This window comes from Pezoporus wallicus, unplaced genomic scaffold (genome assembly GCF_028554395.1).
Source record: "Pezoporus wallicus isolate ANWC-B61680 ecotype Strahan unplaced genomic scaffold, APGP_CSIRO_Pwel_v1 contig_6807, whole genome shotgun sequence".
NCBI classification, from domain to species: domain Eukaryota; kingdom Metazoa; phylum Chordata; class Aves; order Psittaciformes; family Psittacidae; genus Pezoporus; species Pezoporus wallicus.
In genome coordinates, this window is record NW_026636431.1 from 2,246,445 (window position 1) to 2,265,723 (window position 19,279).

The window sequence follows — 19,279 nt, forward strand, 5'->3', positions numbered from 1 at the left end:
CAGTCTTACTCGCCGCCTTCTCGCTTCCAAAGAAGCTGAATTCTCCTGGAAACACGGCAAGGAAGGAAGGAAGGATTTGCCACAAAGAATATACCATCCTTCTCCCCAGCGGCTGGATACTGCATTTTAATTGTTTTTTTTTTTTTTTTTTTCTTCTCCAGTCGCTCTTCTGTGTTTAAATACCAAATATAGCCTCGTGGGGGGGGGTGGGGGGGTTGGGGGTGGGGGGAGGGGATGGAAATCTCTTAGAAGAATCTGAAATCTTGCTGGGATTCGGGAGTGCTGCTGTTGCACGGCCCAGGAGATAGGACCGCGGTGACGGGGGAGAGAAGAGATGTGCGGCTCTGACTGACTAGCGAAGGACTGGAGATCTGCCTCTTCTCGGGAAGCCCGAAGGTTGGTTCGTTATGAGACTGCTGGTTTTCCTTTTCTTCTCTTTTTGTTTACGCTAAATCCCTCAGCATTATTAAGGAAAACCAAAGTGTTGCCCAGGTGTAGCTGGTGGCTCTCTGGTTTTAAAGGTAGTTTTCATCAAGAAACTGACAAAAACTCTTCCCTTCACCCGGAGGCTTTTGAGGTTTGAAACTGAGATGAAGCTACTCTTCTCCCAAACACTACGCGTTGTATAAGGGGAGCCAGGACGAAAACGTCGTGTTTACTGACTTCGATACGACTTCCCGACACTTGGCACCCACGAGGGATGCTTCACGGAGCTTAACTGTTGATATTTTTTCTTTTTTTTTAAGTTGTTTCGTAAAATACTTTTATGAATTTTTTTGCCACTGTTCGTACAGAAGCCAAACGACACGTGTGTTTTGAAACACAGTTCCAAATATATCCATCCCTCAAGCCGGATTCTAGCCAGAAAGAAACGGAGGGAAATCATCAGTGTCTAAACAAATCTGATTTTACCGTTTTATGAACATTATCTGCTGTTATAGCAATATTATGTTGCTACAGATTGCTTTATAACGGTTCAGCAAGAAGGGTGATCTCCCCACCTTGCAGGACCCAGGAAGCTGGATACTTAGTGTCACTTAAATGTTTTAACAGCTTTGGAAAATGGGAGCTGCTACTAAGTTGGCGTTCGCTGTTTTTCTTATCTCTTGTTCTTCAGGTAAGTGAATGTTCCCGGTCTTACCTCTTTATATGTAAGGTTTTGGGTCAGCACTTGAAAGCTTGAGGTAACCTCATCGATTAGTACAAACGAGAAGAAGTTTGTTGTTTTTTGTTTTTCTTTTTTTGTCAGTGGCTGTAAAGGCAGAAGCTATTTTCATTGTTACTCTTAAGAATTTATAATGTGAGCACTTCAAACGCGTGCAGCGTTTGGATTTCAGATCAATTGTGTTGAACAAATGTGGAGACATAACCACCTGGTGTCACACACAGTAATCCGGCAATGCAATTATTAGCGTTTCGTGGTGTTTCTTTAAATAAGAATAACCCAACTGAAGTACTCTTAACTTCAATTAGATCTCTTATTCCGGACCATTCATTGGTAAATGGCAACCTTAATTAATGCTTATTAGTTTAGAATACTCAGTGTTAGCTCGTCTTTTAATGATGTTGAGGGCTGTGAGCATGTGTAGATGCATGCGAAAAATTGGGCTGAAAAGGAAGACTTTCAGGTTCTGAGCAATCATTTGTAACGCTTTGTATTTTGCTACTCAGGAGGTCACTGCCTTGTAGTGCGAAAAACCCATTACTACTTTTCAAACAGCAGCGTCCTGAGGAACTAGGGTGTGTGAGGACTTCCTCATGCTTCTTTAAGAGGAAAATTGTTATGGCAGCAACCAGTGGTTGGGGAGAACTGTTGGTATGTTTCTGTTTGAAGCTCCCATCAGTTTCACAAAAAAAAACCAAACCCCCCAAACACCCGTATTGTGAGTTATCTAACGGCTGTAGTAGTAGCTACATGGCAAGCCAGGCACTTTCTATTTGGAATGTGTGTACAGTCCTCTGTGTAGCTTGAGCTACACTTTTTGATGTTCTTGCAGCGTGTGCAAATGTACACTTGTTTAGCAGACAAGCGCTCAGCTTTTCAGTGTAGCTGGTGTGAGGGAATCTTGAGATCCGTATAACAATGCCTTTTAAGATTTCAGTGTTATAAGGTACGGGATTTTGCTGAACAGGACGTTTTCTTGTGGTTAGTAAATGGATAGTCTAGTCTTATGTCTGTAGCTGTATTGATCAATTCCGTGTATGCTAAATGTGCTGTGAAATGGCGAGCGCTACCAGAAATAAACCAGAAAAAAATCTTTTATGTTTTAACCAGAGAAACAACAGAGCAGGTTAAGGACAGGCAGAAGGTTGGTGGTTGGGGTTTTTAATTTTATTTTATTTTTTAATCAGGGTATACCATTTATTCCTCTTGAAACATAACATGTTTTCTTCTAACAGTTTTTTCTTGCAGTAGAAAATGCATCTTTCATCTTTTCCTCATGCCTTATTTTTGAGTTATTCCAGCAACATTCCTCTTATTCAGGAATATGTTTTGTAGGGAAATTTCCCCCCCCCCCCCAGTGACAGTTTCTGAAAGACTTGGTGGCATCTGCTCTTCATGTCTGTCTCTCTCTTCCACGTCCTCCTATTAAGATCCTTTTGCCTAGAGCACAGAGTAGTGATCTTGTTGACATTACCTAGCCTACTTATTAAACAGAACGGTTAAGCAGCAAAGGCCGTCTTTTTATTTCTTGCTCGGGTTGTTCTCGGTGAGGTAAAACGAATGTTTCTCTTGCTTGGAAGGTGGAATTAATCTTTGTTAAACGAGCAGGAAACTGTCTGCAATTCGGACTGCTTTTCATGTTAATGACATTGTTTTGGTGGTTATTCCAGTAGTACACATGAATTGTTCTGGTATTTAACAATTACTAAACTATTTTCTACTTGCCTAAAATTTTAGAGTATCTGTAGTCCTGGTATAGGTCTAAAAATAAATAAATTTAACAGTAAGTTTTTGTTTTATGTTCATAATGGCAAGATGATGTAAGCTTTTAGCTTGCAGTACAGCAGTGTTTCTTTTTTTAACTGTGACTTGTTTTGGTTTAAAATCATATCTGATCAATTGATTCTAATATCGTTGTTGGAAGAGAAGTTTCTTTTCCCCTCTTCAGTCTGAAAAATGTCTGCCCAGGCTGTATACTTAAAAGTATTGCCAATGGTTCAATAAATCCTAGAATTCAGGCGTAAAAGTATCTGGTTCGTCCTTCTCCAGTATGCAGTCTCCAACTACTCTGTGTGTGTGTTGGGGAGTGGGGGTTTTGTTTTTCTGTCTTTATTAATTTATTTATATAGGGAACTATTTTCTGCGGTTGTTTACATAATCAATTAGTACTGGTGTTCCTTAAAGAGGTGAAAATGTTGTGGTTTTTTCATACCTGGTGGTTGTGGAAGTGGTCTTCAGGTTGAAGACATTTTATTTTACTGTCTGTAAATGCTGTATGAAATTCTGTAAATGTACTTCAGATGGATAGGAATTTCCAGTGAATCTGGTAATTTTTGCTAAGAGATTGAAAGCTATTTCCCTTTTCTAACTAAGAGATTTGAAAAACAGCATCTGTGTTATGTTATTAGGCTTTAAAATATTTGTAGATGCTTGGATAAGAGTGGGTGTAGGTTTGCACCCATTCGCACTGATTCAAGAGAATGAGATGAATGTGTATTAACTGAACATTAAAACCTTGTACCCAGGCCAGTGTTCTCCCTGTGCCCTCTAATATACTTTTTATGTAAACCCATGGTATTCTTTCTTTAATAAAGAACAGAAGATCCAGAAGCAGTAATAGAATGCTTAGGAGCAATTGAATATGCTTCCTGTGCCTCTTCTGTAGGTAAGATTGTAGGTGCTTAAAAATAAAAATCATAAATAAAATAGCTTGTTCATCAAAGAACACTTCTCTTTAGCTATTATCTACGTTCTCCTCAAGGAAGTGTGCTTCTCTGTCCTCTGCTTTTGTGATTGCTGAGTTACACCTTGGAAATTTTGGGAACAGGGAATGTATACTTTCATACTTTTCTGTGATGTTTCAGAATATATACCTCATGCAGCTGATTGGGGAGATGTTTGAAAGAGTGGATTGTTTTCAGCCAAAATCTTACGTTGTGGATTCTGTATAGTTTTTAACATCTCATGGTTCCTTTTGTTACTCTTAAATCTCCATGTTTTCCAAACCATAATTTCTTCTGAGCTACCTGCTTTGCCTTTGGTACCTGGTGGTCCATCGTCAAAGTAGTTCTGCAGCTCAAAGTCTCTTACAGTGGAGAGACCTATATCTGTTAAAACTCACTTAAGCTGAATTCATGCTAAAAATCATCTATGCGAAAGATTGCACGTCAGAAAAGTGTTAATCCTCTTTCTTTCCTAATGATGGATCATTCTCAAGCCAGTCAGAAGGTCTTAAGTAGTTTTGCTAAAGGAAATGGCACATCAGAAAGACCTTTGTAGTTGAAGCTTTCTCTACATGGAGAACATTTTCTTTGATTGAATTTTTTTTAAACCTTCTATCTCCAATTATTAGTAGGAAGTATGTGATTTTTTTTTTTTTTAATTTTTTTTTCACTGAAAATTCTCCCTCCCCCACCCCCCAAAACAAAAAATTCTAGATTCAACTGTAAAGCCCAAGATACTGCCATGGTTTCAGAAGCTGAATAGGTAGGTGTTCTAAAGGAATTGTGAGGGGTTAGTATTTAATTCTACTACTGCAATGTGTTTTTGACTGTAATTTCATTATTAATTTGGTAACACCTGAAAATCCTACCAAAGGTTTAGGAGTATTGTTTGTGAAATTGTTGGTAGCTGTCCGTGATTGTGGTTGAACTCTAATCACTTTATTGCATAGGCAGAGCAGTAAAGCTATTCAGACTTGGTACTGCTGTTAAAATAAACCCCTGCTCAAGATTTCTTTTTTATAAGACTACAATTTTTATGTGTATTACCATTAGGCAGTGCCCCAGCACTCTTGATGTTGCTGTTGAGAGCAGGACTTGTAAACCTACTTAATGCTTTTCTCAAGCATAGATAGTTTACATAGATGTAAATGTTACATAGTTCAAAAGTATCATGGCTCAAGGTTGATGTTATAACTTTGATTACATATCAGAATTCTGTTACTACTATGTTATCTGTTAAATATTAACAGCAGTTGAAAACCCTAAATCTGGGTAATGAAAAACAGCTGTACTTGTGCTAATGTAGTACTAGAGCAGGTAATCATACTTCTAGTATAACTCTGCTTGACAAATGCTTCTGGAGAGATGCTGCTGTCATGGGTTTATTTGCATATTTTCAGTCACAATTCTTTTCTTAGAGAAAAAGCTTAAATTTGTCTTCAAATGCTGGATGTTATGTAAATTGGCAGGGGGAGGTGTCCTCTGTGAGGGGAAAACTGCTTTCTGTTATATGGGGGTGCAAGAAGGTAATTACTGCTATCAAGAATGAAAAGTTTTCAGCTAGTTTTAATGGAGAGTATTTGACTACCATTTCTTCCCCTTCTTTCTTCTTTTCTCCCCCACTTCAACTCTCCTGCTCCCCTGAATTTGGGGATGAAATTCCTTAGGTGATAGCTTCAGGAGATTTGCAAATGAGGATAAACTCCTCCCCCCCCCCCGTTTAACTGTAGAGGTATGCTGTCTGGATCTCTTGAGAGATAAGTAGTCGTCTTTGTTCACAGACAAATGTGGTGGACACAATCTGCAAAAGTCGTCGTTTCGGGATACCGTAGAATCAGCTAGGTTGGAAAAGACCTTTAAGGTCATCAAGTCCAGCCATTACCCCAGGACTGCCAAGACTATCACTAAACCATGTTACTAACGGCTTCATCTACACAGTTCTTGAACACTTCCAGGGATGGTGATTCCACTACTTCCCTGGGAAGCCTGTTCCAATACCTGATCACTCTTTCTGTGAAGAAATTTTTCCTAGTACCAAATCTAAACCTCCCCTGGCACATCTTAAGGCTGTTTCCTCTTGTCCTATTGCTTGTTACCTGGGAGAAGAGACCAACCTCCACCTCACTACAACTTTCAGGTAATTAAAGAAAGTGATAAGGTCCTGTCCCCCCCCAGCCTTCTCCAGACTAAACAACCCCAGTTCCCTCAGCTGTTCAGAATCATTCACATGATTCTGAGCCAAGATACTGCAACTCCTGGCTGCTTATCCTTAGGAAATCATCTGGAGAATAATCATTATAATATGGTTGTAAAAAATAAAGGTTGACAAGGCATCTGGTTGTGGAAGAGCTTTCTTGGTGAAGGAGAGATGCATTTCCACCACTTAATTAACAGAAAGCAGATTAATGCAAATATCTGCCTTAGCTGGTTGGAAGAATACATGGTCTGTTAGCTATCTGATGTTCCTGAAAATGAGAACTATTAAAAAAGATCAAGAAAATTACGAATTTTATAGCCAGGCTCTTGTGTGATGAAATCTTAATGTGCTTTTGTTGCCTTGGTGCTTAAAATTCAGCACATCTTATTTCCTGTTATTTCCATATGGAAATTGAAGTGCTACTGGATGCCAGTGACTTTATGTGGCATCTCTTATCTTCTCTCCTCTGCAATGTCTGTGTGGTGGAGGTTTTCTTAGAAACAGTTTTTGACTACAGTGCCAAGCAGCAGAGTGTATTTAGGATTAATCCCTCAGAAAATGAGTATTTACTGCCGTATTGTTTACATTGCATATCTGTGTGGCTAAGGAACCCAGACATACATTGGATAGATCAAATACTTCAGTTGCTGGTGGAAAGAGCAGAGAAGGTTTTATCTACTGCTGTAATTATTGTAATAGTTTCACAGTAAAGTAAGCCTCTGTGAATAAGGTCAACATTCATGGGTTTCTTCTGAATTTCCTAATTAAAGCTGTAACTGGAAGCAAGCAGTCTGGCTAGGAAAAAAAAATAGACAATTCATGTTCTAACTGGAGGAATAAATCTTTGGTTATGTGGTTAGAGGTATTGGAAAAACTCTTGGAAATGAGGGAAGCATTTGTGGGAGGACTACCTGTTCCTGCAGTCAGAAGCAGCTGGATTGTTAGGCTGGGATCTATGGAGGATGGGTATTGGAGTTGTGAAATACTTCCTTGTACCCACCTTCATTTAGCTGCTGTCACAAAGAACTGAATTCCTTTTAGGTAGTTCAGTGAAAGAATACACCTCTTTTTATCTTCCCCCCTCCCTTCTGTTCCACAGTTCTCCCAAATGAATCCCTTTTTCAAACTTACAGACAAGGACGGGTGAGCAGGATGGCAGTCTTCATCTTTCTGTCTCTGGAACTTTCTCTTTGATGGTCCTCTTAATGAACTGTGCTGCTGTTGCTTTCAGGCAGGAGCTTTGTTATGGAGAAAATGAGCAAGTGACATATTTAGAATTGTATAGATGCCAGTGAAGGTCTGGATGACAGCTGTATAGCCTAAAATCTTGCTGGCTTTACAGTGTAGCAGTGGAAGAACAGGAACACTTGTATATATTGCCATCTCTGTTCCACTGAGATTTTTTTGGAAGGTAAAGTAAGTATTGCTGAACTCTGAAAACTTGCCTTGTATAAGTACAGGTATTCATGTATTCTACTGGTATCAATTGGTTCAAGATAATCTGTTTCAATCAGGATGCAGAATCAATCCAGAATGATAATAATTTCAGTGTTATTCTTGTTATCCACCGAAAAGTCTTGTTAGTAATTATTAAACTCCATGGACTTGGCCTTTGTATGATGTTGAGTACCTTTCATTGGCAAGATGGCTATGTGGTGTTGAAGTAATTTAAATAGTGAGATACTGCCTTTTGAGATTCTTCATTTTGTTAAGGTATAATTTCTGGTTTTAAGGATTTACATGAAGCTGTAATTAGGTGGTAATTCAGTTCAAAATGCTGAAAGCAGAATGTAATTAAAAGCAAACCCCTATATGGTCTTAAATGCAATGGGTATGTAAGAAATGCCAAAATGCTTTTTTTGCCTTTATAACTCTGTAATTACACGAGGGAAACATTGCCTGTAGTTGGAGAATTGAACTGACTGAAAGGCAAGATGCTAGAGAAGAATCAACGTTTTATAAATGCTGGATCTTGGCTAAAATGAAAACCAAGACTATTTCTCAGATTCGTTTGTTTTCTGAACTTGCGATAGTCATCAGCTAAGCTGAAACTCAGAAAATCAGCCTATTTTGCATCTACAAATCGTAGGTATTGTTTTATAATTAGTGCTGTTGTGTTATACTGTCTTAATTAACTTTTACACAATTTAAAGCTAATATCTGAACATAAGACATCTGATTTCATCCAAAGGTTTTGTTTTCAGAAATTGTATAATTATCTTGGAAACTGGGAATAAGAATATATTGCTTACAGTTTTGTTGCTTTTCAGTAGCTTTAACTCCTTGCAGCTTCCATTCTTAAATGGGATGCATTCAATGTATTGTCATTTCACCAGAAAAGAGTGAGTTTTTATAACTGAAGTTGAGAAGTTTCTTGTAACAGATCAATTTCTGAAGTTGGATGGTATATCCATCCTTTCTAGAAATGGAGGATATTGTTTCTGTATTTTCTGGAAGATACCAAACTTTTTATGGGTTAATCAATATGCAGGTTTTTTTCTGGGGTAAAAAAATGGAAAGGGGGAAGGTAACTTGGTGATTTCTATGTGTCTTGTTGTTGGTTGTGGTTGTTTTTTTGGTTGGCTTTTTTTTTTTTAATAATATATAGGATTGACTGTAGGCCTGAAGAATGTTTGATCTGTGGCTTGTCTCTTTTTCTTAGTGAAATTAATCTGCAGAGTGAATGCACATACTGCTTTGCTATTAGTGCAGTCCTGATACTGTTTTTTGCCAACTGGTGTCTAGTGAGATGACATGCAAGCACGGTTTCAGGGATAGTGCAGGCAAGGGGGTCAGTGCCAAGAGTCAGCACAGTCAAGACTACCAGAATTCCTGCAGCTTCAGCATGTCAGTATGTCCTCATCTCATGTTTGAGAGCATGGAGTATATACCCATCAGTATACTGTGGAAACATTATAATGGTTTATACTGGGTTACAGCATAGCTTTTATGGTACTTTGGATGTTCAAACAAAAAAAAGTTGCACTTATAGAAAAAAATGCAGAGGAAAAAAGGGGAGGGTTGAGGGGCACCCCCCCACCCAAACAAAACAACAACAGAAACAACCTTCAAAACACACCAAACCAAAAACCCCCAAACAACGAAACCAACCAGCTCACCTCTTTGGGGCCAGAACAACATCACACGGAGCAATGAGGAGGAAGTCCATAGTCAGGTGCTATATGGAATGGATGTTCTCTGTCTGTGAGATGTAGCCTATGGCCCAGTGAACAGTCATAGAATCATAGAACAGTATGGGTTGAACAGTCATAGAATCATAGAACAGTATGGGTTGCAGTGGACCTTAAGATCATCTAGTTCCAACACCCCTGCCATGGGCAGGGACGCTTCACACTAAGCCATCTCACCCAAGACTCCTTCCAACCTGGCCTTGAACACTGCCAGGGGTGGAGCATCCACAGCTTCCTTGGGCAATCTGTTATAGTGCCTTGCCATCCTCACAGTAAAGAACTTCCTCCTTATCTTCTAAACTTACCCTGGTTTAAGTTTGCACCCGTTACCCCTTGTCCTATCACTACAGTCCCTAATGAGGAGTCCCTCTCCAGTATTCTTGGACCTGTTGTGATCTGCAGTATAGTTACATGATTTGAAGAAAAAAAAGAAAGCCTGCTTTGTGTTTAAAGATTGTTTATATTTTAGATTAATATTGAAAGTTTTGAGGCAGGAATGTTGCAGTTGGTGGTTACTGTAATCTTGCACTCTACCCTTTTTCTAATGTCACTTCATAATAATGGCCCAACAGAAATTGTAGCTTTTCTATTTGAAATTTTTTAAATCATAGCAGCAGAAATTCATTTTGTCATCAGACGATCTTCTCCAGCTTTGTGCTCAAAGCAGAGTATTGTCCACTAAATCCCCAGGTTCTTTTCAGCAGGCCAGGTCTGACAGTTGCTGGTTGTACTGATGCATAGGGTGCACCTTCCCAGGCTTCAGGGCATCACGTTTGTCCTTGTTGAGTTTTGTGAGATTCCTCTTGGCCCACCCCTCTAGACTGTATAGGTCCTTTTGAGTGACACTTCTGCTCTTGAGTACCCCAGCCTCTGGCCTTGTCTGCACACACACTTGTGTATGTTACACCACCTCCTCCAACCATGGATAAGACGTAGAAAACAAGAGGGGGCTTAGGGTGGGCCCTTGGGAGACTCTGCTGGTGGTACTCTGCATCCTGCTGTAGATGTGTTCTGTGTGTGAGCAGGTCTGTTCCAATTATGTGCTGGCTGTATCTCAAGCTTTATTTGCTAGCTCACATAAGTGATTTAACTTAATTTTAGTAGCTTCCTTACTTTTGGTGGCTTACAAACTTGTGATTCTAATTTTTATTTTTTTTCATAACTGAATCTGTAATAGCATGGCCTTTATTTTTTTCAGGTTCAGAGTTCTTATCTAGATAATGCTAATCTCTAGTCTTTAAATACTGCCTAAATGATCACAGTGATATTTATTCTCTCAGATATATTTTGAATACTTGAATTTCCAATATCAATATGTAAGTTTAAATTTAATCTGCTTTTAAAAGTTATTTTTAAATATGAGTAATCATTTTATCAGGCCTTCTAACCTGAAAAACTGTTTACTTTTAGGAATTTTGGGGAGGAGCCACATAAAGAACAAAATGGTTTAATTTTGTTGTTCAGTTACAGTGTTAAATGCATGAGTCAAAATTAAACTTTGCAGTAAGTAACTTAATTTTAGGAATTTTTGATAATGTTTGTCAGTGGAGGGTACATATAGTTCTCTTCAGCTCATAGTAATTACAGAACTGAGGAGTTTTTAAAAAATATTTACATGTTTCAGGGTTGAAAAATATTTACGCCGTTAAAGTCGCAAAAATTGTAAATTGTACACAATTGTTTGACGTACTGTACTTCTAATAATAAATTATATGATCTATTTTTCATCATCATCTTTATAAAGCTACTTTAAAAGTAGCATAGGAAAGATCACTGGTTAAATACATTCATTTTAATTCTCTGATCTTTAATTTTGGAAAGGGTCTGTTTTGCAAGTTGCCCCTAGAGATAATTGTATTTTGTTAAATTTAACACAAAGACTGTCAAAACAGTTGTCTTAAATGGCTTCTAAAATGTTACAATTTGATTGCATTTTGTTTAACTTCACGTTGTGGCACATACTTGGAGGGGACAGACCGCAACAAATTAGGCCTCGACTAACCATTTGGAGTAAAATGAATCAGTAATGAGATCTTATCCTAACTCATATGTGCCATGTATGTTCTAAGGGCAAGATGTGGAACAATGAGTAATTTGTGAGAAGGTTATTTAAAACAATGGGATTGTTTTGCTCCATGCCTGCTGCCAAGTAAATTCCCTCCTCCCTAAATAAAACAGCCCCAGACTCAGTGAGAAGTGGCTTACCAACACTGGAAAACCACCCATGAAAAAAAAAACAACTTGGTGGTTTCGTGGAAATCTTCTGTTTCTGTTCACTTGAAAAAAATGTCAGAGATCTTCAAAGAAGCCAGAGGTGCTCAGGTCCCACTTTTTACTCGAGTGGAAACGGAGTGGATTTCTCACAAAAATTCTTGTTGCTCCTGTATTCAGCTGTACTTTTCCAGGGGCTTAAAATTTTGCTTTATTTGCCATCCATCAGAATGTCTTTCGGTTGGCTTTTGACCCTTCTGAATCCGGGAACTGTACTTTTAACAAATTGAACTTAAATTCCCCTTTTGTTTCTCTCATATGATGTGCAAATATTTCTATAAACTATTGCTTTTTAAAAGAAATCCCTTACCCCGTTGTGTCCCACGAGGCTTTGTGAGGGCAGAAGCTTTTGTTCTTTTCTAGCATCCCTTTAATATACTGATACACACGTGTGCTTTTGAGAACACCTACACAGGCTATATAGTAGATGATTTGCAAAATAAACTGGTAATCCAGCTCTTAAAATTAGGCAGAAGTATGATTGTAAGTAGTCTCATCTATGGCATATCCTAAGGAGGACCATCTTTTAAGGAACTGTCATGAGGATTCAGCCATAAAACAAATTCAGTTCTTGTTGTTTGGGGTGTTGTTTTTGTGGGGGTTTTTCATTTGTTAGTTGGTTGGTTTTTGTGTTTGGTGGTGGTTGTTGTTTTTAAATCTTGAGTTTAACAGTGATGAGAAAATGTACCAAAAATGATGGTATTGCTATTACTCTAATGATATGTGAGCAAAGAATATTTCTTGGGTTTATGTAATCAGTGATGTCCTTCTGGTATCAAAACCAAAGGGGTTTCCTTCTGTTGAGAATTTGTTGCTTCTCAGTGTGATAGAAAGGTACGAATGGTAAGAAGTTAAGTCTTTTCCCAGGCATTTTTGAAGTGTCGTTACTTAAAATTTCTATTGTATGTCAATTTGAGATTGCATTTCTAACTTTAAGTGAGCTTCTTTCTTTGATGTAGTATAAAAAAAACCTACTATTTATACATGATTCTATGATATAATATTAATCATTATTTCATTGTTGGTGTCCTGTAGGTTTATGTATCGTGGAGTTACACTTCACTGTTGATTCAGTCCTCATACACCAGCCCTTGTGGCTGTCTGACATTGTGCTGGCCTGAACCGGCAAAAGTGACTTGAAAAAACAGGATGAGAGCAGTACCAAACTCAACAGGAGTTGGATTAAAAGGTGGTAGGAGCAAGGAAAGAGATGGGTGGAATAGAGGCTGGCAGTGAGTCTGCGTGAATTGAGCTAGGAACGAATTGTCAAGGGAAAATGACACATCAAGGTTGATGAATAGAGGTGTTCTGTGTACATATTGGATAAGAAAGGGGAAATGACAAAATTAATTACCATTTTAAATAACCTTAATCTTAAAAAATAACTTCTCTTTTCAGAGTTGTTCAGAGGACCTCAGTGCATGTCTGTATCACAGGATTTCTTCCCTTCCATTGCTTTCTAAATATTTTCACATCACATTCATCTCTAAGGGCCCTAGATTAAACATTTGCAGGCAGAAGGGCAGTCCACTGTCTCTAGCAACATTGCTTGAGGTGTACCTTTGCTCATCCTCCATTTCACTGGTACAGAACTGCTGTTGTTATGCATGGATGTATGAGGCTCGCATAGGAGAGAGAGCAGGAATCTAGCAGTGAAAAGTTTTCATTGTCCTCATTAACTAAAGAGGAACTTCTGTTGCACTTGAGGGTATTTCAGAGGTAGAAGGTGACGAAGTTCCCATATTTATGGAGAGATGACACAAACTGGCAGAGGCTTGAACCTACGTCTGTGGAACCTGATGCAAAGGAATAGGTGGTAAAATTAATTTTTATCTCTTTGCTGGTAACAGTGAGGTAGGAACTAAATAGGAGGTTCAGACTGCTACGATGGGCTATAAAATCCAGTTACATCCCACGTTTAAGAAAGCAACTTGGGAAGACTACTTGCAACATAATTTTAGTAGTGTCTGATTTGTGGTACTTGGATTTTAACCTTAAATTGCCCTAGAAGCTTACTCTGAGCAGGTAGGCATAAAACTTTATGCAAAAACTCTGGAAAAATTCAGATCCATAGAATAAAGAGCACTCAAGGATCTAGAAGAAATGTAGGTGAGGTACTTAAGATAATGAATGTCACTTAGTAATTCCTGAATGTAGTGAATTCAAAACACTCAACACAGCATCAGTCATCACATTTAAAAAGCCAGGTGAACAAGCCAGTGGAACCAGTGCAGTTGGGAATGCAGAGCAGTTATAAAGACTCATTGAAATTACAAATGCCATAAACCAGGGAAACCTTATAAACAGCAGAGCATACTTCCCGAAAGGAGAGATGTGGCTCTGACAAGTGAGGAGATTGTGGCACTTGCAGTTCAGCTGCTAACCAAGTCTTTGTGGCAACTGCCTAAACTCTTCAGCCTTTTGTTATGCCGTAGGGTGAAGTAAGCTTCAGGCTTTCATCAGACATCATGTTGCTTTTAACCTTCCCTGGAACTCTACATGCGAACTTCTGTATTAAAGTCCAAGCATGGGCAGCCAAAGTGAGATATATTAGTCTCTAGTAGCAGTATTTTGAAATTCTGGGGCAGGGGATGAATCCACAAAAAATACATGACTAAAAATCCAGATTAGTTTTGAAGCATAGAGGATTCTCATCTTAGGTGTTACATTATTTCTTCCTAGCCATGTTTTTTTCCAGCTCAGCCCAAAACCTGCCTTCCCTTTAGGAAGAAAGAAGCTAATGTTCCAAGGCCTAGGCTGCTGTTTCCTGTTCCTTAGGCTGCTTCCAATGAACTATGACATTTAAGTTTCTTTCTGCTTAAACAAAGCAGAATTTTTAAACCCTTTGTTCCCTGAGGTGATGGCATCTGCTGAGGTCATCTAGGTTAGCACAATGACTTACTGCCACCAGAAAGTAGAGGTCTAAATATACATTGGTTTCCTTTTCTGTCTGTGTTCCCTCTAGTATGGCCATTCATCCTTCTTCAGGGAGCATAATGTTCCTTTTGTATTTGCCTTTGCTAACACACCTTTCAGCAAACAATTTTAGGAACTAAAGCGTCTTACGGAGAAGTCTATCTAGTAAGGTCTGGAGGAAGGACAGGATAAGTGGCAGTGGAAGCAGAGAGACAGAGCACTAGTGAGACTTCCGGCTCTCACACTCTTCGTATCCTTTTCCAAACAGATTGAGAACATTACATGCGGAAAGCATATTACCTCTTTTTGTTAGACTAGTCTTCATCCTACTTGGCACTATGGAACATCTTATTTGTACGAGAAAGAAGAACCCCAGTGGGATTGATGTGTGCTACCACTGAACTGCAACCACAGAGGCTGAGGCAAATAGCAGTAAATGACTAAAATTCTCTGGTCAGATGATCTTCAGCCCATGTGGAGTCTGACTGCTCTGAGGTTGACAAGGTAATTGAAGCCTGGGCCCTCTCTTCCGAACTGATGAGCTTTTACACAAAACGCTCTTACATGGGATTTCCAGTAACTGCCGCCTTCTGAAGAGTGAGCTCTCCTCTGGTACATGTTTTCCTTCAAAAAAAATATGCTGGTTATCTAAGTGGATGGCCTTAAGCCTGGAAAGGATGACTGGATGGAGGCATTAAGTCTACAAATTTTAACTTTGGTTCATGTTCTGGGTTCTGTGCTGATTTGTTTAGGGAAATTCTCTGCTCAGTGGTTAGGAGTCCTGTATTTTCTTACTGGCTGTACAGGGAACTTGGGTACTTAAGTTCATGCCATTACCTGTCTTGGTCTATCTGCATAAGTAATGCTATAGTCAAATAAACAGCGTAAGAGAAGAAACAAAGGCAGTTGGAATGTTACATCCACTTTAACTGTAGAACATTAAAGTATATTTGGGATGAAGGTAAGTGTCAGTCTGTGGTTCCATTTGTTTTTTAGGAAAGCTTTTGTTGTAGGAAAGGTAGCTCAGACTAGCCTGGGATTACCTGTATTGTTTCTTAAACACCAGTCTTGCCACTCCTGATAGGACAGCAAAAAAAAAAAAAAGCACTCCTAAGAGTGCTACACAGGAAAGTTGAATCACTGTTGCTGTTTGGCCACTGATTACCAAATGTGTTGGCTGTGTTGACTACCTATAGGTAATCATTGTCCTGAAAGGAAAAACAAAAAAAAAAACAAAAACAAAAAAGCAAACGATTTTTCTTATTTGAAAGGGCTGTTCTGTTGATTTTAGTGATACAGCTTTTTATGTAATCATTTAAATGCTCATTGACTGCTGCAGAAGAAACACTTGGAACAGGCAAGACATGAAATTTCTCCCACAGCTTCTTTCTCTCTCTCTTTTTTAAATTTGTAATTGTGAAGCTTTGGTGCTCTTCTGTACTGCTGAGAGAATGTATTGCTGAAAAAATTCCTCACTTGTGACAAGAGAAATACCTGTTTCTGCCTGAGCCAGAAGCACTCCTCCATCAAATACAACATCTGGCAGTAGAAGCCCTTAAATGTCTGTTTATGAGTAGATGTCCCTTTCTGTGTAAGATACTCCAAAAACAACTTTGAAAGTTCTCCTGAGAAACTAAGCATCAGTGTAGTGGGGATTGCTGGCTATCTGAAAGAACATACAGCACTAGAAATACATCAGCATTCTGTTCATAACCTAAACACCTAAAGAGGTTTTCCTTTAATTTTACTATTAAAGAAATGCATTCTCTTGGATGTAGTAGATTTTTATTTTTTTTTCTCAATAACTAGGAGTAGAAAGTTACATACGGTCACGTATATAACTCAATCTAAACTAAATGAAAACAGCTTGAAATCTGTTTAGTTGTTTTCTTTCTCTTGTAAGTGTCCTGAGAAGTCTAAAAATCACTTTGGAAGATTTGGCTTTTAAGCATCATTCTCTTTTAAATCGGGTTGGGAATTCAATGATATACCCCAGATACAAGTACTTACCAATGATTTTTCCATCCCAATCCACACAGGCATACTACCTTCATCTTGATATCTACAGAAATGCATTTCAGGCATGGTTTTGGGGCTGAGCACCTCTAATTTGTCTTTGCTCTTGATCAGCCAGCTGTTTCACATGGAATTGAGTGAAGTGATTGATGAGGTATTTTAAATAGTAAAAGTACAATTCAGTGATCCATCATGAGTAAATGTATAACTTACAGTTTTGGAACATGCAAAAATAAAACATGGTCTCCCTGATGGACAAAATCGGGGAGGATAACTTCTTCAAAGGGGTTTAAATTTGGTCTGGGTAGAACTTCTAGGTAAGTAATTCCTGATTGCTGAATACTTCTGCCAATACTCCTGCCAAAAGCTTTTAGTTAAATCTTGAGTTAATGTTTCAAAAGCATCAGACAACATTATCCTCAAAAGATATTTCTGATGAAAAAAGTCGAGTTTGAGATCCTCAAGATAGTGAGAAGAGCATGCAGCACGCTCACTGCCCTGGACTTCAAGAGAGCAGACTTTGGCTTCTTCAGGAGCCTACTTAGTAAGGTTCCATATGATAAAGCCCTGGAGGGCAGGGGGGGGCAAGACTGTTGTTTGATATTCAAGGATTACCTGCTACAAGCTCAGGAGTCTTGCATCCCAACTAGAAAGAAGTGCAGCAGGAGGGCCAGGAGACCACCTTGGATGGATAAAGAGCATCTGAGGAAAATTCAGAGGAAAAAAAACCTTATAAAAGGGGGAAGCAAGGACAGGCGGCCTGGGAAGAATACAGGGATGTTGTCCAGGGAGCTAGGGACCAGGTTAGGAAAACTAAGGCCCAGTTAGAATTAAACTTGGCTAAGGATGTGAAAGATCACAGGAAGGGATTCTATAATTACACTGCAAATAAAAGACGGGCTAGGGACAACATGGGCCCTCTCCAGAAGCTATCAGGAGAACTGTCTACCCTGGATTTGGAGAAGGCTGAGGTTCTTAATGGCTTCTTTGCCTCAGTCTTCACTGGCAAATGCTTTCACCGCACCACCCAGGTGTTGGAAGGCAGATGCAGGGACTGTGAGAAAGAAGACTTTAGGCCCAGTGTAGGAGAGGATCTGGTTTGAGACCATCTTAAGAACCTGAATGTGCACAAGTCCATGGAACCTGATGAAATCCATCCACGGGTCCTGAAGGAGCTGGCAAATGAAGTTGTGAAGCCGCTGTCCTTCATATTTGAAAAATCATGGCAGTCAGGGGAAGTTCCCGATGACTGGAAAAAGGGAAATACAACCCCCATTTTCAAGGAGGGGAAAATGGATGATCGAGGGAACTACAGACCAGTCAGTCTCACTTCTGTGCCTGGCAAAATCTTGGAGCAGATTCTCCTGAAAGGCATGCTAAGGCACATGAAAAACAACAAGGTGCTTGGTGACAGCCAGCATGGCTTCACAAAGGGGAAATCCTGCCTGACCAATTGGGTGGCCTTCTGTGATGGGGCTACAGAACTGATGGACAGGGGTAGAGCAGTTGATGTCATCTACCTGGACTTGTGTAAAGTGCTCCACGTCCCACACGACATCCTTGTCTCTAAATTGGAGAGACATCAATTTGATAGATGGACCACTCGGTGAATAAAGAACTGGCTGGATGGCCGCACAAAAGAGTTGTGGTCAATGGCTCAATATCCAGCTGGAGACCAGTAACGAGTGGTGTCCCTCAGGGATTGGTGTTGGGACCGGTCTTGTTCAGCATGTTTGTTGGTGACATGGACAGTGGGATTGAGTGCGCCCTCAGCAGGTTTGCTGATGACACCAAGCTGTGTGATTTGGTTGATACGCTGGAGGGAAGGGATGCCATCCAGAGGGACCTTGATATGCTTGTGACCTGGGCTGATGCCAACCTCATGAAGTTTAACCATGCCAAGTGCAAGGTCCTACACCTGGGCCTGAGCAATCCCAGGCACAGCTACAGGTTGGGCAGAGAAGAGATTCAGAGCAGCCCTGTGGAGAAGGACTTGGGTATGTTGGTTGATGAGAAAATGAACATGAGCTGGCTTCAGTGTGCACTCGCAGCCCAGAAAGCCAACCGTATCCTGGGCTGCATCAAAAGGAGTGTGACCAGCAGGTTGAAGGAGGTGATCCTGCCCCTCTCCTCTGCTCTCGTGAGACCTCACTTGGAGTATTGTGTGCAGTTCTGGTGTCTTCAACATAAAAAGGACATGGAACTGTTGGAACAAGTCCAGAGAAGGGCCACGAGGATGATCAGGGGACTGGAGCACCTCCCATATGAAGACAGGCTGAGGAAGTTGGGGCTGTTCAGCCTGGAGAAGAGAAGGCTGCATGGAGACCTCATAGCAGCCTTCCAGTATCTGAAGAGAGCCTATAAGGATGCTGGGGAGGGACTCTTTGTTAGGGACTATAGTGACAGGACAAGGGGTAACGGGTTAAAACTTAAACAGGGGAAGTTTAGATTGGATATAAGGAAGAAGTTCTTTCCTGTAAGGGTGGTGAGGCATTGGAATGGGTTGCTCAAGCAAGCTGTGAATGCTCCATCCCTGGCGGTGTTCAAGGCCAGGCTGGACAGAGCCTTGGTGTGCGGTGTCCCTGCCCATGTCAGGGCAGTTGGAACTAGTTGATCTTAAGGTCCTTTCCAACCGTAACTATTCTATGAAAATTAGGCAAATCTGTGTTTTCCTGCATGTGTACTTAGATTGAGCTGGCACCTTAATAGCAGAATGCTTTATGACCGTTCATGAACGATAACTAGTTTGAAAAAATTTGTTTTCTTATCTCTTGCAAACAGGAGTGAAGTTCTAGCCTCT

At 39.8% G+C, this 19,279-nt stretch overlaps 1 protein-coding gene across 2 annotated transcripts in view; it reads left to right on the forward strand.

Moving 5' to 3' along the window:
- Positions 1-211: 211 nt before the first annotated feature.
- The window catches only part of ACVR2A (activin A receptor type 2A), a 68,509-nt gene continuing 49,441 nt past the window's right edge, over positions 212-19,279 (forward strand). Inside the window, exon 1 of one of the 2 annotated variants that reach the window (XM_057400275.1) lies at positions 212-1,117. In XM_057400275.1, the coding sequence (XP_057256258.1) occupies positions 1,063-1,117 (55 nt within the window). In that variant the 5' untranslated portion in view covers positions 212-1,062. The remainder of the gene's footprint in view (positions 1,118-19,279) is intronic. The other variant, XM_057400276.1, reaches the window with a different exon arrangement.